This window comes from Athene cunicularia (genome assembly GCF_003259725.1).
Source record: "Athene cunicularia isolate RWA chromosome 2 unlocalized genomic scaffold, athCun1 chr2_part1, whole genome shotgun sequence".
In the NCBI taxonomy this organism is placed as follows: Eukaryota; Metazoa; Chordata; class Aves; order Strigiformes; family Strigidae; genus Athene; species Athene cunicularia.
This window is the reverse complement of record NW_020799095.1, coordinates 132,300,394-132,326,703: the sequence shown is the minus strand read 5'-3', so window position 1 is coordinate 132,326,703 and position 26,310 is coordinate 132,300,394. Positions and strand designations below refer to the sequence as shown.

The following is a 26,310-nucleotide window of genomic DNA, read 5'->3' as shown; positions in this document are numbered from 1 at the left end:
ATTTCAAACTAGAAAACAGCAACATCTTTAAAACATACGATATATGAAAAATATAAAGAAAAGGTTAACACAGAGTTCTAAAGGGGTCAAGATCTTAAGAAAACAAATTTTGAGATTAAAAGTATCTTTATTATTTGATTTTTTTAAATCAGATTACAGATTAGTTTACTATTCTACGTGCCTAGGCTGATTATTCTTTAGAGCAGGATTGCCTGTTTCTAGCACAGTCCTTAATGTCTTAATAACTTTTTAACGTCTTCAGTTTAAATTTCTGTTTTTCAAACTCTGCACTGCAGCACTATCCCTGAAATTTTAAAAGAGTATAAGGCCTATAATATTTCAAGAAAATACTTAGAATTTGTGTTATTTCTTTATAATTTTTCATCGCACAAGATGCATAATTTGGTCATGTGATGACAAGCAGTATTATGTGTAGTGTTCTCAAAAATACACACTGAAGCATGGGACAAAATGTAACAAAAGTTGGAATATGGGAAATTCAGACTAGATAAGGAAATTTTTCTAATTTTTTTTATGAGAGTGGTCAAGCACTGGAACAGGTTGCTCTAAGTGGTTTATGAATCTCCATCCTTGAAAATTCAAGCTTCAACTGGACAAGGCCCTCTGAAAACTCATGTAACACAACATTCTCTGAGGAAGAGGCTGGATGAGATGACCTCCAGAGGTCCTTTCCAACCCAAATATTCTGGGATACATTTTCCCCACTCACGAAGAAAATCTGGCTATATCACCCTTTCAAATAACTTTCTCCTACATACAATACACCTATAAATATTTAAACATTCTGGTTTGACATTCATATGGATTTCTTTGCCAATTTTATCTCTATTCCAAAAATAGTGACTAATATGATTTATCCACTGTCCTGACTACTTTTATGCTGTTCTAACATAATATCCAGTCAAATTTTAAGTGATGATTATATATAGAAAATTTCACCTATTAATTATTCTGATAGTCTTCTGCAGTCATACAGATGCTCTGCACCTCTTTGTACTATGAATTATGTTCTAATCTATTTTTTCATTCAGTAGATTTCACCTAAGATACAAGATTTTTTTTTAAACACTTATGAGGAGTAAAACCATAATACGCAGAAAGGAATGTAAATTCATACAATAAAAGTAAATTCAGATGATGACATAATGAAGTATACATAGAAACCAGCAATAGAGATGACTCAAAAATATTAAGACAGAAACAAACTCTCACTACAACACTAATAGATACTTTAGAAAGGACAGTTTAATAGTTTTGAGACAGTTTTTTCACTCTCGTGCCATGACATTCTAATGTTAGAAACTATTGGCTCATAAATATTGATCTAGTAATACTGTTCCAGTCCATCACTCTCATTTTGCCAAATCTTAATTTGTGTTCAGATCAAGAGTTTCCAAAAACCAAATTTAACCTTAATCACAGAAAAGACAAAACATACTAAATGCACCTTAAGATTCTAAGCAAGGAGAACATACCAACTCACATTTCCTAAAACCTCAAGCCTACATTAGTCAAAAATCAGGTCTAATTAGTAATTCTCATGTATCAAAGATGAGTAGAGAAGTCTCACTTCCTGTTAGCTCAAATGATATCCCAAACTATAAGCACCACTTAGGCAACAATTAAAATGTATATACATTATTTAAAAACTGTATGTTAAAAGATGATGATTTTTCTCAGAAATTAATGCCATAAAGAAGACTCTCAAACACTTCACCATATAAGTGTAAGTTTTCAAGCACAAAGCAGTAATTCCAAAAATTGGTGGCTTTGAAAGAGCAGTTAAGACTTCAAATCCTGTCATGCACACTATGATCATAACAGTAATCCACACTGATCATAACAGTAATCAAGACTAGTTCACACAATCTACCTATGTTGAATAAACTCTAGGATAAAGAGCCTCTTTCAAGAAACAAGCTATGAAATATAAAGATATGTGAAGTTCAATACAAGCCATCAAGGTTTACTAAACACTTAAGTCTACCTCCAGCCTCTCAGCTGCTTTCCTCCACATTGCTGTCAAACAGTCTTGACTTTACAGCAGTACAATGCAAGTAGTGACATGACTGACCATATGTGACAGTCTAGTCAGTTATTTCAATAGCAAAGACGTTTAAGAAATTATTCAATTCAGTTCTCAAAGAACTTATACTAAAAAGCAACAAATCAGACTTCAGCGGTATTTGTTCATTCCATGTGAAAATGCAAATGTATTTTAGTACCAGTTTTATGGGGAAAGGCCTTAACCATGAATATTCAGACACACAGAAATGTTAGCAGAATTACTGGAATTCCATCCCATACTCAAAATAAATCTACAATGAGTTAATATCTATGCCTTATCCTTAAACAAAAACAATAATCTTAGAAGGTCAATCTGGCATCTGACTGCGTGAGCCAAAGCTACTGTTCAAGACACTATTTTTTGACCTTAAGTGCCTAAAATTATCAGTTTGTCTAAAATTAACAGTTCCTCATTGTGTCAGTCATAATAATGCCTAAGGATTTTGAAAGCTTTAAAACAGAGTGAAGAGTTCAAACATGCCTAGACTCTGCTGAAATTGAGACCGTCATCTGATGTTTAATGAGATTCAAAACAACTACCAAATGAAAATAGCTTCAAATAAATAATATTAATAACAGAAATAGTTTATGCGGTTTTCACTTGAAGGGAATGATCATATCCACATAGTTTGTATTAAAATCACAGGGTTCTTTTGAAGAATTAAGAGAACCCAAGGTATCAATACAGGTTCTGAATATCAGTTCTGTTAGGCACCAGTTTGCAAGTTTATAGGCTGGAAAGGAGCAACATCTCCTGGTTCAAAGTTATAGTTGTGGCAAGGCTTTTCCTCTTAGTATTAAAAGCAGCAATTTAAGTAAGTGTTTTGCTGGAACAGCACACTGCTTCTATACTGTCCAGGCACAAGCAGGGTCAGCAGCTTGGCCAGGGCCAGGAGCAGAGTACAAAGGGTGACATGAGCAGGGTTGTATCCCACAGCACACATGCAAGGGGAGAAGGGTAAGACCCAGGGCTGTAACTAGGGTCAACAAAGAATCCAAGGTCCCCAACAGGTCCATGATGATGAGGCAGAGCTGAGGCTAGCTGGGAAGCTAAGCCTACACATGTGGGTCAGCAAGGGACCTGGATGAGCAGCAGCATGGCTCAGGCAAGGACCAAGGCTGAGTGCCTGAGCTGAAAAGCAGCTCTCAAGCAAGGGGCTGGAGGTTCCAAGGGAGTTCATTGCAGCCCCTTCTCAAGCATCTCTTCCCCCAGGGCTGATCTCAGGTTACAGCTGCACCACAACAGAGCTGCCCCTGAGTACAGGCAGCCAAACCCCACCTGGGGAAAGAGTGGGGAATGGTACTGAGGACCATGATATACACTAGCTGAACTGCAGTCCTGATAAATTTGGGTATAACTTTCAAAAGAAGATTATAATTTCAAATAAAATGGAGCTGATCATTGTTTAGAGATGTCTTAATCACAGATGTTAACTACAGCATTAACATTGTTCTCATATAATCAGATTGGAAGTCAATATATATAAGAATACAAACTATTCTATTCATGGAGAGACTGAGATGTGACATTCAACCTAATTAGAGTAACTTCTAGAGCCTCCAGCTGTGAATTTACAACTTCTAAATAAGAAATTGTCTTTGGAATGCTTTAGCAGCTGACTTCCCTTTCTTTTAGGGATACTTGTACCAAGATTCTCCAGAAAGATGAATACAGATGTAGGCTATCAGATTTTACAGGTGTTACATGGACAAAACTGAAAAGAAAAAAAGAAAAAAAACAAAAGCCAGATTTGGTTTAGAGAAAGCCCCTCAAGTTTGTAATGTCACATGTCTTCTTTAGAGAATTGCAGAATCAAACCGTGTCTCCTGAGGACCAACTTATTTGTATGCAACAGGAAACCATTGAGTTTATCCCAAGTCCTAGTGACTTAAGAAATCCTGATTGTGACAGACTTTCTTTGGTGCTTACCAACTGTCAATAGAATAAACTGGATTGCACATTAGTGCAAGCATACTAAAATTTTATTTAGTGACTCCATACAGATAGTCACACTGGAGATCTGCAGTTAGAATCACTCAAAGAGACCTCAATGGTTTTCTGAAAAATCAAACATAGCCCCAGAGAAATAACCAGAATGCAAAGCTTTCACAGAACCAGAGGTAGCTGAGAGAAGTTCCCTAGTTATACCATATGCGTTTTGCACACAGTTGCTCGGTCCTATAGAACAACTGAAAATCAATTACTTTTCATGTTCAAAGAGAGAGAGAAGGTTCAGTGGTCGCAAGTGATAACAGGTTGCTAAACACCCTGAAAGAAGGCATTGAGCATGCATCATATTAAATTTTCAGACAAGTATTGTTTTCAAGTGAAATGTTTACTCAAGTGGCATTCTGAGCTGTTGACATTTAGATACAACTTTGTGTGCAGTGAATATATCTGGAAGCTGTATTGTCCAATATTTTAGCATGTAAGTTTCTCAGCTGCATAAACTTCATTCTGTCCACTGCCCCATTCACTGTACATCTCCCTATATAAATCAGTATATAATTAAAAAGAACAGTAGTATATTTTGTGTATGAGTGGTACCTTATTACTAAGAACAACCACTGATTGCTGTCATGTGGTTTATTATTTCAGTTTTAATTAATCTGAAATTGTTCATGAGCATAAAAGATAACAGGTCAAGGTTCCTTACTCCCATGAAATTTAAGCCCCCATCCTGGCTGAATACTCCATTCTCTAAAATATGTAGTACAGAAATATAACAGCAGTACCACCATTATCAGTTTTGTTTGATCTAGAAGAAACTCCCACATAACGATAATTTTTGTACAGCCTGAACTGAATGTTAATGCTTATATTTCAGACACTGTAAATAAACTGAAAAAGGAATAAATCATCCATTCATTCTAAGAATCAAAATCTAATGCTCTGACAACAGTCAAACGTTTCCATGCTCTGCTCTTACTCATGACCATGAACCTTGTAAGCAGTTGTCTTCCTTGTGACCTTTGAAAAAAAAGTTTTCTTTGCAGTTTTACATCTTCTGAGATGCTAACACTGGTCTGTACTGTTTAGTAGTAGAATCTGATGTAAATGGCATGAACTTGATACTATGAAAAAGATCATTACAGATCAAAGCTCCATCAAAGAACATTCCAGACAGTTTAAGAAACACCTTATATAAGGTCCAAAGCAGACACATATAACCAGTTAAAAAATGTCTACAAAGACCAAACATAATCTAGCAAAGTTAAAATAGGAAGTTATTAGAAGTCATCCTTCAGGAAGCTGAAGATGTGTCCATTAAGAAAACTGGAAGAGAAAAAATTCTCTTAAATTCTCATAGACCAAAATCAATATTAATGGAATAATGTGTAGAGGTATAAGAGATCATAAATAGGGGACTGCCACAGTCTGTCTGAATTAAATCTTCTGTATTCATGTTCATGGTGATGAGAGATAATTACTCTAGAATATTATTTTATGTAGAACCAGAGGACACACTTCAAACTGGTATTTCAGAAAGAGAAGCTATGAAGTGAGTCAACAAAAATAGTAACAAATTTTTAAAATAATATTTTAGACTTCAGATGTTTCATGCTAAATATCATATTTGTTAACTGTAATAGAGTCTGTCATTAACAAGAAGAATAAAAGGTGGAAAATATGATGCAAATTTATTCATTTAAGTAATTTCAGCATCAGGTCAACTAAATAATAGTCAAGGGAGTCTGACATCCACATTGGACAGATTTGTAAAAACCAAAATAGAGAATAAAATTAGCAAGCATATGAATAAATTATGATAAAATGTGGAAAAGTCAGAATGGCTTTAGTAAAGGGAATTCATGTCTGTTACATCTATAGGAAATCCTTCAAGAAGGCACAGAGAAAGTGAGTGAATGTGATTTATTCATACTACTGAGTTGTGCTTCCAGGCTTTTAAAGAATCTCAGCTGCCACAGAATAGAAATAAATGTATCCATGAGAAAACTTAAGTGATGAAAAGAAGAGAAGAGAAGAACAAGAAAAAATGGTCAGGGTTTTTCAAGGGAAGAGGTATCACCAGTGAAGCCTCACAGTCTAGAGATGATGTCCAGCATGTTCATAATATATCTAGAATAGAAATGAATGAGAGACAGAAAGACTTATTTACCACACTAAATTATCAACAGTAGTGGAAAAAAGCCAGCTGAGAAGACTTGCATAACAGACTCACAATAACAAGCTTACAGAAAGACAGGTTTAGGTTAGACAGTAAGAAAAGGTCTCTATTGTGAGGATGGTGAGGCAGTGGGACAAATTACCCAAGAGGGTGTGGAAGAATCTCACTGGAAATCTTTCAAGACAAGTCAGATAAATATCTGCCAAGTTCACATGATCCATCCTAAGGGATGTATCAAAACGTTTCATTAGACATGAAGGCTTCCTCCCAACGCACATTTTCTGTATTTCTAAGTACGTAGACATAATGACTTCAATATCTGTCCTGCCTTTTATAATCACATTAAACTAACAGAGAAATTACTAGGTCTTATTACAGGCAACATGATTTAGATTGTTATAAAAAACCCAATAAAAATATATAAGCTTACTGTAGACAAATTTTTAAAAATTACCTTAACAAAATCCAAGTTTGAGAGATTTACACATAATCCCAGATACTTTTATCATCAGGAAATAGCAGATTATTTTGCACTTTGCCAATCAGAAACTTGAGTCCATTATTTAAGCCTACGGTTCAATCTTGGACACAGAAATACATACATTTATACCATTGTCTCTTACCTTCCAAAATATTAAGATAATATTTGCAGATTGCTTGGTATTTACAATTAACATATTACAGACAAAATAGATTTATGGAAACAAATTATACTGAGAAAATTAAAATTATTGTATTGGTTTACAAAAGATGTTTTCCACAGAAGACTATCATAAGACATCTTGAATGTTGTCATGAATATTCTACAAAGAACTGTCAGAATCTGAGGCAGACGTGTATCAGATGTGAACACGATCTAAAATGCAGAATAAACTGATCTCAGAACTGTTTTCTGTATTTACGTCAGTTTTGCTAAATTTTTTACTGTGATCCAACTTTTTAAAAATTCAGATTGCTCTTTTATTTGTTGTATACAATAAACACCAGTACACTAGCTGTAACTATTGTTAGTGCATTTAATTTTTTCCTAAAGATATTTTTACATCTGTATGCATATTTATATTTACATATACGTAATACATGTGCCTATATATAATAGATAAAGATGTAAAAGCTTATAATATACTTTATATACTGTTCTAACACTAACTTTACAATAATCTAGTACAGAAGAGCCTAGGCAAGCAAAAAAACCAAAACTTTGCTCTAACTTGTAACAGTCTGTGTCTCCAACACAGAGACTCAATCCTCTAACCAAATAATTGTAGTTTCATAAGTTTTTTAGTAGAAATGTGGCATGTATTAACTTAAAAGCCATAGTCACAAATCCATAGAAATGGAAATTACTTGAAATGAGGACAGATGTCCTAAAAGCCACTAAAGTAGATATCATTACCTCTGTAAAGGAAATCCATTTCAGTAGCTACACGATTTGGATGTATAAGCAATGTGTAAGAGATACTGAGTTTAAGAGAAACTCATTACTAAACGTTCATAATTCCATACCTTATTCGACCGTAAAGACACTCTTCCTCCACAGCGTGCACAGAATTTAGTTTGGCAATATGAACAGTTATGGCCACAGCCATCAGCAAATTTTGTTTTGTGGCAGATGCCACAGGTTGGGGCATCACCCTTTTGCTCCTGCTGCTGCTGTGATTCTTCACCCATCTTCTTCACTTGCTCCTTATACATTTCAAACTGCTGATGTAATTTTCTGCAGAAGAGAAGAGATTATTAACAGTTGTTTTATTCAAGTCCACAAATATTTTGTAATCACTAAATCATAATCATTTTTAAAACACAAATCAGAGAGAAATACTGTAGTAACGAAAATACATTTCATTTATGATGCTCCAGAAGTGCAACATTCAAGAATTACTTCTTTTTCATTATAACTAAACTCTAGGAGGAGGTGCAACACTGATAACAGCTCGACTGTGTGCTGCATGTTACAAAGGGAAGTAACTTTGCTTTAGGATATGACCAGCTGTTAGCTACAAATACAACAGTAGCAAACATGGGCCGAGTTATCCAAGAGCCCATGGCACTAGACAATAAACTGGTTAAGAGCAGAAAAATAAAAAACTAATTTATTCTTCCAAGTGTACTTTTACCCAATCCCACCACAGAGATGCAAATATCTTCTCTTAATATAGCTTATCCATTTATCCAAGAATACTGCACAGAAAGATTATAAAATGCTTTTTCAAGCACTGGGTGTAAGCCCATAACATGTTACTTCAGCTTAACAAGTTATTATAAATCATTTAAGCCATTCATATCATTATATAGGTACTGCCATCTCATGCCAAATGGAATGTAGAAGGCTACCTTAGGTATAAAATCCAGGGACAGTAGTTTAAGATACATACACACGTTTTACCTTCTATTTCCTGAACTAGGAGCATGTTCATAGTCAGTTGCCATGTGCATACAGAACTGCAATGATTCTTTCAGGCATGCTACTTCACTCATATTACTGAGCCCACAACAGTGAAGTCTCCACATATGAGAGTTAAAACTGTCTCGTTATGACTAAAGTTACAGACTCCTTTCACATTCTACAATGGCGGTTTTTTCTCAAAGTCCCTATTTCTGAAGGTAAATGATGTAATGGGAAATTTAATTATCACGGTAAAAATTTATACTTTTTTAGCTCCTGTAGTTGCTGAAAAATGCTGGAAAAATGGGATGTAGCATATTGTAAGAGATCAAATACAAAGAGAAAGCAAAAAGAACTTCCAACTTCTCTTTTGGTTTTATCCTTGTGATTTACAGGGGTCTGAGCAGTAATCTTTGAATTCTTAGCATGGAATTCAGTTCACTTAATTTTTACAGTCTGTTTTAGCAATAATTTAAGCAAGTGTTTTAGCTCCCTGGACAGACAAAAGCAGAACTCACAAAATGAAGCATTTTCTATGAAACATTGAAATGGTATACTAAGCCAAAAAGTTAGAAGTGCAGAAGTGATTTACTTAATTTTAGAATTATTCTTCCAGGGATTCTTGAGATGAGGTTATTAAAAAACACACACGAGCCTAAGACAGAACAAAGAATAACCTCCTGGAAAAAAACTAAATCTGGGAGACCAACTTCCTTAATGCAGAAATATATCCTTTAGAAATAAAACTCATACAAAATTATTACATCAGAGGCTCTTACCAAAACAAATATTACACTGAGTCAGTTAAAAATTATCTCAAACAATGTTTTACCATGGATATTCACATATATGGCAAGAATTGCTGGGAATTACTTTGTTTTTTTCAGGAAAACTCCCCTAAGAATGTACTTTACATTATATCACACAGGAGTTGTAGGAACAGTCAGCTCCCTCTCTCCATCAGGCAAGGGTGGAGGCATGACCCTTCTGTGTACCAAAACGCTGCCTCAAGCTCTTAGCTGCCACCTGACCCTTTTCCAGAGAGAGGGAAAGCCATGTTACTTCATGCTGCTTATGTGTCCTTTTCCTAATCTACCTGCTCTGGTCACTTGAGTTCAATTCTGAGTCCACACACTGTCCTCAGGACAGAGCAATCGCAGGTTTTTCTCATTTTCAGACCTTCTCCCCCACATGCATAAGCTTTCTGGCCTGCAGAGAGCAGTGAGGGAGGTCACATCTCTGGCCTCCATGGGAAGGACGCAAGGGTCACCACTGCCCTAACAGGCATTTGTGGAGTCCGGGGTAAGTGGCTTCCTCTGCCTTCTTTCATCCAAGAAGAGTTCACTGTTGACTGCTCTTTGTTGAATGGGGCAGGGCACAAGTTACTAATAAGAAAGCACTGAATGAAGTCGAGAACAAAATTTGGGAATCTGGAAACCTGGCAGATTTCAGTGTTTTACACTGACAACAGCACATAATTGGTAGTTGGTAGTCTGGCCCATTTCCATCAATAACACATGCAATCTCCGAGACCTTGCTTGCCTTTTAATTTTGCCAGACATTGCATTCTTCATTTAAAGCATATTATCTATGCTAAACTTCAAGTTTATTTTAGGTTACATTCAGTTTTGTGGCTTCCTTATAATCTACAGCCTTTGTTTGTATAATTATTTGCTTAGCAGTCTCACTGATGCATAAAAAGCACAAGCCTTTTGCCAATTCTTAAGCCTCATGTACTGAAATAATTTCACTTTTGTTTCCTCTTGAGCATAAGAATCTCTGTAAAGGTCACAACTTTTGCCTCAGAGTATAAACTTTTCAAGGTTACACAGAGTAGTTTCCCAAAATCCTTGTTCCAGTAGCAAACAACTTATCATCTGCCAAAAATATTCATTATTATGTCTTTTTCTACTCCAAGGAAAATATCACATGTATTGATAGCTGTCAAAAAATTAAACACTGAAGACAAAAATCTATTAAATAATCAGTTACACACAATGTGTTCTACTTACTGAGCAGAACCACTTGAGATGAATATGCATACTTGAAACAAAATATGAAATATTCATTTTAGGAAATCCCTAAAAAAACCTTCTGATTTTATATCTTAATTTTTTTTATCATCTAGAATGCAAGGGTTGAAACAAAAAACTAAACTAATAACATGCAGCAATAATTAGGTGTTCAGAATAGCACAGTATTTGAAACACATTTAGTAAAATTTGTATAACATTTTTCAGAAAACCAATGCAATTAAAACTCCATTTTGTTCAAGTTGTGTGCACTGATGCCTGAGAGGACTCAGGAGTTCATCTACCAAGGAACAGAAAATAATCACTACCAAGGCAAACTTCAGAGCCTGGAACTGAGCTCAGGTATCTCAAGACTATAAATTTCCAGTCCCTATACTCCAGTGAGTTACTCTGTTAACGCAAGTGGCCAAGATCCAGGCTGTGAAACTGAAAAAACAGGCTCTGCAGATGAGTTGCATTTTGGGAGAAAAATGTTTATTTGTAATGCAAATCTTATTCTTAGCTATGATAGGGTTTTTTTGGTTATAAGCCCAGATAATTACATCAAACTATACAGTAACAGAACATTTAAGTGGAAAACTCTGCAATGCATATATATATATATATATATATATATATATATATATGTATGTATATTTTGACAACAGCCTCAATAGCACATGCCATCTATCTGTACTGATGCAAAAAAATCACTCTCCTTTTCCACACTGTCTCCAAAACTAGAAGTATTCACCTTAATTGCTACAAATTTTAGAAGAAAATGAGAAGTCGGTATGAGTTTATGCAAAGGCCTAATGATAATGAAAAGTTGGAATGGAAAACTGATATTTATGTTCTGCTCATTTTCATCTCATGTGAGAATAGTTTCCCTGAATGACATATCTGCTGGAAGTTACAGTCATGAAGTTCATGAGGATTATATGACTAGTCAAGACTTTTTCTGTACTGTAAAACATTGTAGCCAAGACAGCTGCATAGACAATTTTTCAATGTCAAAAGCAACTGTTTGTAAGAGCTTAGATTGCTCTGTCAAGGTCAAGAAATAGTTTCTATAGGAATACTTGCTTTGTTCTGTAATGGAGTTAATTCTGTTTATTCTCAGTTCCCCACACCTTTCTGGAAGTGAGAAATTCAGTATCAATCAAAAAGCAGCAATCTGTTGGTCTTTCATGATCCATGAGCTACTGCCAAAGGCAAATAATAAAAGGAAGTTCAGTAGTCAGATGCCTCTTACTATCGTGCAAGAGTCTTTCTCCTGCCCTCTAGAAATGCCAGCAAAACTGTCAGCATTTTACAAAATCAAATCCTTAGTACTGACAAGAAGTTCCAAAGCCATTCCTGCCTTCCAAAAGTTCACTTAAACATTTCTGAAATTTCCCAAGCTGCTTAAAATCTGTCATTAGAAGAGAGACTGTTAAGCAAGCATTCAGGTTGTTGAGGCCAGATACATGTGTACCAGCCACTTCTCATTTCCTAGCTATGCTTAAGTTTTATTACTGATTGTAGCCCACGCCTCATTTCCTATTCCCAGGCACGAAGCACGGATGTGGCTGGAATCCAGGCTTCAAAAAGGGTTTGTTCACTTTCAGTTCTGCCAAATCCATTCATTCAATGATTTTTCTGCCTAGTGGCAATGACTATCTGGTAACATACAACATTCTTCCCCATAGTGCATTAAACACTTCATGCTTTCTACTTTTACAAGTAGTGGTGTTAGCTACTGAATGGATACTTATTCTTAAAACACCATATGTTGCTGGAGTTTAGGTAACAACTGGCTGAAAACCGGCTCTGCTAATAAGAAACCCTGGAAAATAGGGCGGAAACCAGGGTATGAGCCAGTGGTGTATGAGCTCTCATTACAGATTGGACAAATTACCTATGTGTCTACAATTAGCAAGAGTATGAGCAGCAGATAAAGGGCAGTTATTTTTCCCCTTTAGTTGGCACTGGTAAGGTTGCACCTGGAATATTGTGTCCAGATTGGGGCCTGCCAGTTCATGATAAGTCCAGTTTGTCAACCAAAAAAAGAAAAAAAAGTCAGGGTTGTACAGCACGTAATCTGCAAGACAGGAATACAGGAGCTGGCTTTGTTCAATCCAGTGAAGATGAATGGACACTAAGGAGTGATCTAACATCTGCCTGAAACTAGCTATCTAAAAATCACCTGAAAAAAAAAAAAAAATCAGAGCCAAATTCTTCCCAGTAGACAAATCCAAAACAAGGAAAAAAGGGCACTATAAAGGCACATTAGGAGGTTCAGGTTGAACATCAGGAGTTTTTTTTCACTAAAAGGGCAGTGCAGCACTAAAACAGGTTGTTCCAAGAGGCTGTGGGATCACCATCCCTGGAGGTTTACAAAACTCACCTAGACAAAGCTCCAGCTGCCCTTACCTCGTACTGGCAATAACCATGCTTTGAGTGGGAGGTTGGTACAGGGATCCCCTTTGAAGAGCAGTTCTCATTATGTACTTGACAATGGCTTCATGGAATAAGACAAGTAATATGAAGTATAAACTCAAGCAGAAACATAGGGAAAAGTATTCATCAACTATTACTTAGCAGTGCTGAAAAAAGTGACTTAACTTTTATCAGTAGAAAAGAAACAGCCCTTCATGCTTTTTATGAACTACTGTGAGAACAGTTTCTCTCAAAGTTTGACCAATTCTCACATGTATTTTCAGCTCCATGTAATGCAATGAGTAGCAAAACTTTGAGTTTATGCTTTAATACTGATGTGTGGAGGCGATAAAAGAAGCAATTAAAAACCACACACACACACCACAAACCTATATTCAACAATGCAAAATAGAACTTTTCATAATCCCAAAATTAGTTTTGCCAGTATTCAACTAAAATGAGAAAGGCCATCATCTAAAACTCCTCTTCAGAAGACCATGATTCTGCTTTAAGTCTAGCACATAAAGAAAAATTATTAAGCAATTAAGAACCTAACCCTGACTTCAAACAAGAACTTCACTTCCAATTCTGTTTAAAATTAATGGATTATCATACCCAGGCAAGTAACAACAAAGCTGAGTTTTCAGCTTTTGTATCAATGGAAATTAAATACTGAAAGAAATTAGGTAAGTCCAATAATGACAGTAACATGGGTTCAGCAGTGTCAAATAGTAAAACATTTCACTTTAAGTTGTTTTCTAAATGTAAATACTCCTTAAATTGTCAGACATAATTGGTTTGCGTTGTTTTACAGATGGAGCTAACTGGAAAAAATCCCATGATTTTTCTGTTTCCCATTCTCTAACTTATTAGGCAATTTGTACTTTAATTACTCATTAACCTGAAATAGGAACAGAGCAACAGTGATGAAATTTTAAGTGCAGAACATCTTTAGAGACCCTACAAAATAGAGCAGTCACAGAAAAAGGGGGCCCTGAACAGGGTGAAAGACTTACAAAAGAAATAACCTAATTCACACCAAGAAAAAAAAATACCTGTCTCTCAATCACAGAAATATTTGTTTATCACTACAATACTTTTACTAAATCCACATGAAAAAATACAAGGTGGCCAAAATCTGATTCCTAGGTTAAAAAGACACAGAGTTAAAATAAGTTACTGCAGTTCACACATATGATAGTTTATGTTTTCTGATAATTTCACTAAGAGAACTATTGTAAAAAATATATACTTTTATTCTGTGTATATACTCTATAAATCTAAGTGAATTACACCGGCTGTGCCAAAAATGCTTAAGAGAAGAAAGAGTTAAAAGAATGGAAAGGAAGGAGTGTGGTTGCTAAATGATCTTGTCCTTGGTTTATACCAGTGCTACTGCGCACTTGTAACTCAAGTCAGAAAAGCCAACTACAACAAAGCTAATCAACATCCAAAACTAAGATCTCCATTTCAGTCTCTTGTCATCATGCAAGGACACAGGGTAAAGACACCCCATTATGCCCTAAAAGCATTTGCTTCATACTGCAGAATGGAACCAAAAATTCTCTGATGGTGGGAACTTCATACAAGCCACTCTTAGAAGTAAAAAACAGCAAAAATAAGGTCTTTGAGCTGCTCTGGCTCCATTCTCTTGCTTCTCCTTTTACTGGGGCTTTCTGCAAGGGCTTCCAGTTCACACTTGACCACATTTTATTCTCATCTTATTTGACCTCCCTCACAAAATAGCAAATATTTCTCTCATTACACAATTCTCAGTGTCATAATGAATTAATCTGCTATGACCATAAATAAGTTTGTAACTACAGATGAAGTCATAACACTGAATCTAGATTAATTAAATATATTCAGAAACTCAGTAGAAAAGACAAGAAAGGATGTGGAAAAAAAAAAAACTGTTTTAACAACTGAGTAGGATATGACTCCATAAATGAATCAACAGATTACACATCAACTAGACAAAAAGTGTAGCTGGAACTGGCAGGATTACTTTCTCTGCCTATTTTTTTCTTACAATGTTCAGTATTGAATAAAATTGTAGCCTTTGTTAACTTTATTTATCAGCAGCCGCGAGGCTGCTCTTTGCTGGCAAGTAGTAAGCAATGGCTATGTACACTAGTCCTGTGCAAGGCTACAAGAAAAAAGGAACATGGAGAAGATAAACATATGACCAATTAAAAGCTGACCCACTGTTTTGCCAATTATCAGGCCTAGCATAAAGGATACAGCCAGCATAAAGATGACCCAATAACCAAATTGTATTTCATACAAAAGGGTCAGTACATGGGTGAGCGCTGGGGGTACAAGCAAGTCAGTCAGATTATACATAATTGACATCAATCCCACTGACCCCAACAATGACACCACACGACCAACAATGGGTGGAATAAATGGTGAAATGCAGCCTCCCATATAAGGGACAAAAGACAAGCAAGTCAACAAGCTAAACATATAAGACCAAGGAAACCACATAATGAATTTCTACACAGCCCACGTTTACAAAAGCCAGACCTGACTGGAGCCCAGTTCCAGGGAGACAGGAGGCCCTTCCCCAACAAAGCGCATCCACCTCACAGACAGACACTGCCCCTCCCTGTAAGGAGTCCCAGCTTTTATCCCTAAGTGGGACACCTGACCTTTGTTTACTTGATGTGGGACACCTGGGGCTCATTTACCCAATGGCTCTCCCTGCAAGGCTGCCGCACCCTGGAGGGAAGCCTAAAGGCAAACTCACCCCCCCTTTGTGAAGAGCTGTGGGATTCACTCCTATGTCAACCTTAATTTGGGGCTGAAACCCCAGCATTTTAACCATTTAATGTTATAATATTTGTGTGGTTTTACTGATATCAAGATAAAACTAGACAATGTGTACATAAAGGCAAAAAGAGGTAGGTAACTCCTGTACCTGTTATTTCCAGGTTTCCTCGGAACAACAGACAGATAATGGCTTTTACCTTTTCTGCAGCAGTTCAAGCTAACTGCAGGATCAAATTGAGAAGTGGTATCTTTTTGACTAAGTCTTTCCTCTTTCTTGTTAAAATTAATCTTTAACATAATTATTTATTATATTTTTACAATCTGTAACATGCAAAAAGCTATAAAGTCCCAATTAAGGTTTAAACAAGCAGAATATATTAACACATCCAATTTGTTTAGATCTTTTTCAACACCCTTTTTTTCCCTATAATAAGAGGGGCATTTAAAATTAAAGATAATACCACATTCCTCCAATAGTTTAACAATGGCTAAATCATTTAGACAAAGCTACCTAATTTCTGCGTAACAGTTATGAGGCTAGTCACCTGTAAGCAAGGAAGGTTATTTTATACCTCCAGACAGAAATCACTTTTCACCTTTGAATACCTTCATACCCCTGTGTTTTATTTCAGTGTGAGAAAGTTCTAAATTATCCTTTTCTCAATCTCATTTAAAATTCTAACTTACAACAGAAGTTTCCACAACCTTCATCCAACTATTTTGGTGATTATACTGGGGCATTTTTCCTCATTCTCATTAGCTGCTTCTGTATTAGAAAAAAAAAATCTGTAAAAGAGCTTCTTTAAACCATTATGAGTCTATCAATTTCTGTCATGTTTTTCTCATTTGTTTCTAAAATAAACATTCTTAGCTAAATTTTTCATTCTTTCTCCATACAAATTCTTCATTATTCTTCTAATAAATTTTGCCACTTACTTCTCTACCTTCTCCACCTATACTGGAAATATCATTAAGACTCTTTTTTTAATGTTTAAGCATCAAGTGGGTAAATTAAATCCATACTGTTATACACAATATTGGTAGTTTTCCTTCTGCTCTTTACCCTTGTGACAAAGCCAACACTCCCCAGGTCATTTCAGGTCTCGTTCAAAGTAAGATTAACCATGCCAATTGTAATTGAAAAGGGGAATCTTCCACTGCCTGCCTCTCCAAGGAAACTCTCCAAGTTCATACCAAAACTGCATTCCCTCAATTAAAAATGTTTTATCTCCAGCTCGATGGGCCTTGTCCCTGTGTTTGCAATCCACACTATCCCAAAGGAGCTGCTATGGTAAAGTGCTGAAACTGTAAATACTAATCCTCAGCTGACAATGAAGATCAAGAGCAAGTAGTTGAACTTCCAGTAAAAGTAGGCTGCCAGGAAGTGTATGTTGCAAAGCACAAGAATAGGATCTTTAAGGATGGGCATTTGTACTGTCATTTCATTTATATTTCATCTAGTTATAGTAAGTAAAAGAAATTACAAGATTGCAGATTAAAAATTAGAGAGGATTATGATTAACTTTTTCTTTACTAATTTGCTACGAAACAAGACTGCTTAGCAGTCAGGCCGTGTGTCTTATATATCCACATACTTTCAACTTCACTTAATTTCTGACAATTCTTGTGGAAAAGAACCATTGTGTCAGAGACAATTGGGTTTCCAGAAAAATAGTGACAGAAGAGAACTTTTGGAACTGTTACGTCTAAGGGTAAAGGTGCATTATGAGCTCAAGCTTTACTGAATATTAGAAAGAATACAATCAGAGACACCTTATGATCAGTGATACTATCTGAATCTTCAGCTGTACTGATACCACAATATCATCATGTATTGCTGCTGCTAAGCAGTCTGGACAAATGGTAGTGGAGTTTTCAGAAGCTGCGCATAGGATCAATGAGTCTTTCTTTCAGCATTCAGTCTCATATTGCTGATGACCAGCATCTGTCCTTAACTTCTATGAGAGAAGACACAAAGGACAGGAAAAGCCTCTAACATGTATATTGAGGTAAAATAAGCACATTAAATGTAGCCTCATATAAATTTAGAATCATGACACTCTTGACTATCACCACTTGCAGTAGTCTAGGTATTGGAGAACCCCAAATAGAAAACAAAATTTCTTAGACCTCTAAGTCAATCAGCCACAACAGACCCTCAGATAAAAAAACTCATGAAAGAAGAGTCAGAAGTCCTTGCTAAACAGAAGGGAAGTAACATCTCATTACTTATTTTGTAATAGAAAATTACTTATAAACTAAAATTAGGACTGGCTTGCAGCTATTGCAGCACCCTTACTATGTTATGAGCTTTATGCAAAAATGAAGACTCCTATCTGGATATTTTCCATGGACAGCTGACACAGACTTTCAGCTATATACAAAAATTCTCACCTGAAATCTAAATCACTGAGGAATACACTAGGCTTTCATAAAAACTTCTTTTTGCAGTACCCTGTCATTCTACTTTTTATATTTAGAAACCATGCTGATTTTTATAGCTACTGTTAGATATTTCTTCCTGATTCACTCACTTGATTGAAATGTTTTGTAACAGAAGTGTTATATTAGTCTAAAAGCATTAGAAATATAGTTGCATGTTGGCTATTTCTACATTTTTTTCTGATACTATTTGTGTTAGGAATTCAAATAAATGCCAGTTTTAAGAAAGTTGTGCCACACTTATATACTTTTTAATTACTAGATTTTTATTTTTTAAACAGCTTCATTAGTAAAAGTATACAAAGTTCTATCCAAATAATTCATTCACAAAAAGTTTCACAGTTAATCTTGTATTTGACATGTTTTCATATATCATACTTTTATTTACTTTATACTAAATTTCCTTTTAAAGGTATGCAATATTTACCAAATGTACCTTAAAAAGAGGCTAATTCGGTTCCTGGCAATTAAGCACATTGCAACATTATTACATTTATAAAGGGCATCTCCAGCAGAGATAATATTTCTCACAGTCACTCGGGTTACTTTATTTGCATCACCAGTTGATATACAAAAGGAAGCCATTAACTTCACACCTGTAGTTTTTGAAATTCTCAAAATAACTAAGTTACTGTGTTAAACTTTTGTTATCCTTACTATGAAAGGCAAAATTATTTTTTCATTAGACAATTACACACACAGGCAAAATAAATATATGCTAAATAATAGGTCAGACTGTCTTGGCTCCGAAATGTAACACCTCCTGACATTACAGTATCATGATTAGAGCGAGTTCATTCCACATTGTTTACAACATTCATGAGCATTTTCAATTATTAAGTAGCCCCTATCTTTTTACCCCTGTGACAGGATTGTTCCTATCTTGATGGTTTTCCTTTTTTAACAAATACATTTGAGCAATGCTAGGAAAGCTAGCGCAAGCAAGGCTCAGTTGTGCTCACCATACGGTTGTCACAAATTAATCTAAGCAAACTACAATGACACACTTGATGCTGAATTATCACCACTAGAACTGGTGGTAGTAATTAGTTGTGGTGCATCATGATTTTGACTGTATCAGTATTCTTACTGTAAAAGTACCACCAGTGGAGGTGTACTGCTAGCAGCGCTACAGGGGGAGTTCCTCTTGAATCAGTTTCCCAGTTCTCAGGAGACTGTCATTTTCTCTACTGTTCATATTTTTAAACAGGTCCAAAACACAAATTATTTTCAAAATGCTAATGTAACCTCTTCTAGAAACACACAGAAGAAATGGGTCTTGAAATGGAAATTCAAATATAAAAAATTATTATGATTTTTTTATGAGGAAAGGGCTCAAAAAAGACGAGAGATGCTCTCACCTGCAGGAGAGACTTTTCGTAAGTGCGTGAACAAGGTGTGTAACAATTTTCCCCATATTAACTGTATCTAAACCCATGCCTCCATATCCTTCCTTTACTCAAAAAGTGAACTGAACTCAAACTTTACTTCTCAGAAGTAAAATATAATGTCAATTTAGGTTGCCGCATTATTTTTCCATTTTAGATAAACAGTATTTGATAATGATTAAAAAATAGAAGAGATTTGTGTCTCAAAAATGGTATAAATAATAGTTAATCTAATACTATTTCTGAGAGATAATGCTTGAGTTTGCCAAATTGCTACTTATGCAAAACCAACACAAAAAATCAATGCCAGAGAGAAGAGCAAAATTCAATCTCATTTTTAAACCCTTTAACCTCTAAATTAAAGCTTATCAATTAACCATTAAGAGCTCAAAGCTACTGGGTACAAATGAGGGTTGTAAGAGAATAATGTCAGGCCACTAGTAGGCCTGCTGATCATGCTCTGCTGTTCATAATCCTGTGGTGTACAAGGATGTAGTAACAGCAGGCCCCATAAACTAGCAGAGGGAGCAAGGACACTGTGACACTCAAAGGCCAGGATGTATCCCAGTGACACCTCTGTGAAAATTTGTTTTCCTATAATGCTTGACCATTTTTCTCTGCCAAGATTTTTATATCACTTTATTAAAGCTTCTCCTGGAGTACTTCTGTTTGAAAAATAGTAAATATAAATAGACTCTATTCACATTTGTTTCAGCATAATTGCACTGAAACAGGTAGAACAAGCTTTATTCTGCTCTTCACCAGTCAGTTTTTTCTGTATAATAGTTCTCATGTTCATGCATTATATTTTTCATATTGTTGAGCAACGTTCATAGATTACTATATCGTTATGTGATCACGTAAATTGCTGAGACATCCTGTTTAAATAATAAGATTTACAGACCTAACCCCTGAGTAGGTTCAGTCCAGCTCAGACGTTCACTGCAAATCAGACTTGGCAGACTTTGGCAGAAGGAACACTACTTTATAGTGTTGTTCTCTCTTTGCCCCTTCTCATGGAGTTATCTTCAACTGCCACAGGCATTCAACAAATCTACTACCCTACATTAAAAACATTGTGGAATATAATTTGGAGAAAAAATATCTATCATTCCTATTGCAGAACATGGTCAATTCCACCTGAAGAAAATAAATCCAGATGTCCAAAATCAATTGCCATTCTTATTTTACATAAATCTTTTGCATCCAGGATTGACTAGGCATTACTATTCAAAGATGACACAATATTAATATAATAAATTTCCAACTTTTATTTCTGATAATGGATCTAAGCTGTTACAATAGGATCTTTGTAACAGTAGGTTTCAAGCAATGGAAGCAGGATCTTTCTTTAAATATAAAGCTGATTATATGTACATCTCTCATCTTTCCCAGGCCGGGAGAGTCAAAAGAGAGGCAAAGGCGTTGGCTAGGAAATAACAGTCAATACTTGAACAATTCATCAAAGGAGATAAAGTTGTGATCCTAGAATTATCACAATGAATCAATGTTATGATTAACCAAAGAAAGAATATTTACTTAGTATACATAGTTAATATTTTAATACCTAAGAAATATACACAATGGAGTCACAAATTCAGTAGTACATCTTCTAGAGAGTAGTTTCCAGAATCACAGAATCGTCTAGGTTGGAAAAGACCTTGAAGATCATATAGTCCAACTGTTAACCTAGCACTGACAGTTCCCAACTACACCAGATCCCTCAGCGCTATGTCAACCCGACTCTTAAACACCTCCAGGGATGGGGACTCCACCACCTCCCTGGGCAGCCCATTCCAGCCCCTAACAACCCGTTCTGGAAAGAAATGCTTCCTGATATCCAGTCTAAACCTTCCCTGGCACAACTTGAGGCCATTCCCTCTTGTCCTATCGCTTGTTACTTGGTTAAAGAGACTCGTCTCCAGCTCTCTGCAACCTCCTTTCAGGTAGCTGTAGAGGGCGATGAGGTCTCCCCTCAGCCTCCTCTTCTCCAGACTAAACACCCCCAGTTCCCTCAGCTGCTCCCCGTACCACCTGTTCTCCAGAGCCTTCACCAGCTTCATTGCCCTTCTCTCAACACACTCGAGTCATTCAATGTCCTTTTTGTAGTGAGGGGCCCAAAACTGAACACAGGAACTGAGGTGCAGCCTCACCAGTGCTGAGTACAGGGGCAAGATCTGTTCAAACAGAACAGACAGCATAACATTTAATTAAGACATTCAATATGGATACTGTAAAGAGGAAAATGCAGCATCATCACTACATATGATAAAACATGGCTGGAATATCTTTGTTATCTTAAATACACATTTAATTCTGAAACAGAAAACAGTTTGCTGTTTCAGAAATCACCTGTTAATCAGGTTTTTGTCATACAAATGTTAGGTAATTTTCACCCTGTTGGTGAACACTGCACTAGAAACAATAAAACATGTCTTGCTTTTAGGTATATAACTGAGAGATGGGGGGGGTTCACAACTGTTCCAAAGCTGTATCCATGGATAAAGTACACCTGTGATGAGAAGTCTGTGTTCCTATTGACAGAACCCAAGTTCTCTCTGCTGAATATCCTTGCACTGAACCAAGAATATCCCTTTCCTAAAACACAACTATCCTTAACAATCAGCTGTGGAAGCTGGGAATATACAAATGGATGTAAAGCTTCCTAAAGGATGAGAAAAAGGTGACAAGTAGAATGAATAACTGTAATTACTGACAAGCTTTCAAAATCTGGAATCATTTAATCATGTTTGTGACACATCAAAATTCTCAATAGGTGACAATAAAAACTGAATTTTTGATTCTGTGAGACTGCTTTCTTTTTCTATGTGACACTCTTCACCGTCTGTTAATGCTATTCATAGATGAGACTTTGTACCCTGTAGTACTCATCCTCACCCCAGGCTTCTGATCGACCCACCCTGTCACCATCTGTTTATGTTTGTTCTGAGTCCAAGATACTCCAGGAGCTGCATCACTACGAATTTACTTCAACTTTCTCTCTATAAAGAACATAATCAGAAAAATATCTTTCAGAAGAGATAAGTGAATTTCCTTCTTCTGTAAAATCAGTATAAATTCTACTATCATCACAGAAAGCCACCCATGAGCACACATGTAAAAGCAAATGGGAATTATTACACTTTAAAAGATCTATTAATCTGCAAGATAGAACTGACTGGTATAAACATGATATAAATATTTTGAGGACCATGCACCCTTTGGAACATACCTGAAATGTTTTGGATATCTGTTCAGGCATCCTCAAATTCTCTAAAACCAGAACCAGACTACCACCACATCACAAAAATCTGCACTTGGTGATAAAGGACAACTATCTCATCTAGTATGTCTCCCCTAGGTAAACAAAGCAGAGTTCCACATCCTGTGGTCAGCCTTTCTAAATCAGTCTAGTCCTTTCCTGCCTTAAATAAGGGAGGATAAATAGACATTTCTTTCTTCTATCCTTGCTGCCCCTCCGCACCTTTTCAATTAAGGCATTAATACTTCATCTTATTTTTATCTAATGAATTGACCAAATACACCAACTACTCCTTATCAAAGGAATAAAACAGCGAAAAGAACACTTTACTCACCCTCACTCACTCCAAAACATGTAATACATCAAAATAAAAGCATATAACTGAGAGAATTAACTCTTCCAAAGACAAACACAACACAGATTCATAGCTATCAATTAAACAAAAAAGTTATTGAAAGTTGTGAGTTTAAAAGCATGTAAGCAACATTTGAACTTCCAAAAGGCTCTGTAGCTGGGAAGCCTAATTGTATTTTCAGCAAGCCTAATTGTGTTTCCTAACTCCAGGGGACAGGAATTCCCCAGATACTGATGACTGACAGGTCTGGTTCTGCTTTCAACCTGCAAGTAAGCAAAAATACCCACTGCTATGTGAAACCTAGCATGAAAAACAACTGCTGTTTCCACTGGTATCATTAGCAGCTGGAAGTGCTCAATACTTCATAGTAGCATTCAGCATTACCTGCAACTGGGTCATCTGTAGAAGTCATTTCCACAGGTATAATCTAGTCACAGTAGTTGCATTCAATAGCAAGAATTAAAATGTAGGGCTTAAAGCACACAGGTGTTCTTTATGAAGTGCCAAACATCTTTCAGTACCGAAGAAACTCCCTGGAGTTAAAGGCACCCACCAGCACTTCCAGAGTTACTGTTATTAACTGCTTTAGAACCTAATTCCTGGTTCTGAAACTGATTATTGGTTCATGAACCTGATTTTTTTAGTTAGCAATTATGGTAATTGTGCAGTTATCATGTTATAGTTGATTCACCATGATCACTAAATCTCTCCTCTCTCTTGAATATTTATTCAACATTGTTCATGATTCTCTTGTCATGTCTTAGTATCTCTACCCCTGGTGCAAAATAAAAATATTTAGAATATTTTAGATCTCAAATTACCATTCATTAAAACTATCCTTTGAAAGCCTCTTTTGTTACACCAGTTACTACTGATTCCTGATGTATTTGATACAGATAATTAAAAGTCTTCGGTAAAGTCACTCTGTTTCAGAAATGTTATTTTGACTTCTGAATAACCTTTTATCCATCCCTGACCAAATTCTTGGTCAAATTTCTTCTCAGTTAATCCAATAATTAAAAAATATCTCCTCGTTATTTTCAGAAACCTTAAAATCACTCAGTAACACGTACAGCAAAAGAAATGAAGGTATCTTTTTTTTTCTGGCTTTCTTACTATCAGTTTATATGGAAGAAACCCAGGGATCGCTCTCAGAGGAAGCTACTGCTCTGCAAAAACCGAACAAGTTACCACTTCTACATTAGTCCTGCCCTTATTCATGTGTGATACGCAATATTTTGGGGGTTTACTCCACTTTGGTAAAAGGCATTCTGAGTATTTCAGGTGAAATGTTAAGGGGATGAAAGAGGTTGAAAGAAGGTGAGAAGGAGGAATAAATTGAGGAGAGGTACTGAAGGACCATTTTAATCTACAGCCTCATGCAAAACGTCCAGAAAACCATCCCAGGAGAAAGTGGCTCTTAGACTATAATACCAGGTGAGCCTACTTACAAGAGTTGAACATAACAGTGAGCTCAAGTCAGCAGTTTTCATGTGAAAACAGAAGCTGTAATGCCAAAACAAGCTCAAGTTAACTGTGCCATGAAAATATTTCCGAAGTGATGAAGCTAAGACACCCATATCTCTGCTGCCTTGTGTGAGTGCTTCCTGAACATACTCTTTACATTTACAGTATTGCTAGGGTAGCAGCACGATTCACAGAAACATCTGGGGAGGAGGGGGCGGACAGAGAGAGAGATCAGTTCCACTGAAGTCACTAGCTCCAACATCCTTTGATTTTGTGGTTCCAACCTCTAGGCTTATTATTTTCTCTTAGGAATCTCAACCAAAAGGAAAAACACTAACTAGTAAGAAACTGTTTTGACACATTTTTAAACTAGAGAGTGCAGACATCACTATCATGTGTTGAGCTGTTCTACAAATCCACTATTATTAACTGAAATTTAAAATGCTTAGAATCACAGAAAATACTGTCAATAACTGAACTCTGTGGGGAATGAAACTGTAATAGAGTGGACAAGTCCAGCAAGCCAAAATAATACATGTGGAGAGAAAACTTGACAGAGAGACATGGACACAGAAATCTTTGAAAAAGAAAAAGGGAAATCTTGAGTTTGAGTAACATGGTCTACAAAAATATTTTTTGTGTTATTGAAAGGAATTGGCTCAACTAACCAGAGCTCAGAAATACTGCAGTTAGTGATGACAATTGCATGCTACACATCTCAATTCTCCACACACTACAGGTGTCCTATTTGCATGTTTACTCTACAGTACATAAATCTGTGCACACTGACTATTTCTGTCAGAGGTCAGTGTATAACGAAACCATAAACAACTCTTTCAGCTCTCAGAGTCACAAACACACACCTTCATACTCTGTTGCTGACTTCAGATCCTTCTTCTTAAATGGCTATGGTTTTTATTTACAAGGATGTTTAAGACACATTTTTCATATACTCAAAAAAAAAAATTAAAAGCTTCGTTAACGATGTTCTATGTTACATGAAAAGAACCACATTTTCTTATAACAATTTGAGATGGTTTTTAGCTCATTAATTACCATATCTTGGTCCGATTTAAATTGTTATTGAAGGTTCTATCACCATTACTATCTGGTATTCAAATTGCAGCAGGATCAAAAGTTGTTAAGAAAAATGTAGTAACCCTTCCAATTCTCTCCCCCATCATGTTGTGGGGGGTGGGGAATGAGCAAGCAACTGTGTGATGCTTAGTTGTCAGCTGGGGTTAAACCATGACACCAAATTACATCATTACGCCTTCAGACCATACACCAGAAACAGTCTGTCTGTACCATATGGTTTTTCCCCTTTAGGTTTCTGACTAGGATTCCGTCTATGCAGGAATGCTGTAGAACTGCTCAGCTCCCAACCTTCCCTTCAGTTTCAAGCACCTTAACTGTATTTACATAGGATAAAGCTTTTGTGCTGGGCCTATGTTCCCAATAGAAATATTGAATCAGTAAGAAAAATTTAGAGGAGGGCAAAGAATGATTCAAAGCGTGCTATGAAAAGTGAATTAGATAATATAAATTCCCTGGAAATTCACTGTTATGTTCACAGTGAGAATC

General features: G+C 36.1%; 1 protein-coding gene across 1 annotated transcript in view; it reads right to left on the bottom strand.

The window, feature by feature from the left end:
• Positions 1-26,310, bottom strand: part of RIMS2 (regulating synaptic membrane exocytosis 2) — a 408,362-nt gene that overhangs the window by 376,040 nt on the left and 6,012 nt on the right. Inside the window, exon 2 of the mRNA XM_026842040.1 lies at positions 7,725-7,935. Coding sequence (XP_026697841.1) covers positions 7,725-7,913 — 189 coding nt within the window. The 5' untranslated portion in view covers positions 7,914-7,935. The remainder of the gene's footprint in view (positions 1-7,724; positions 7,936-26,310) is intronic.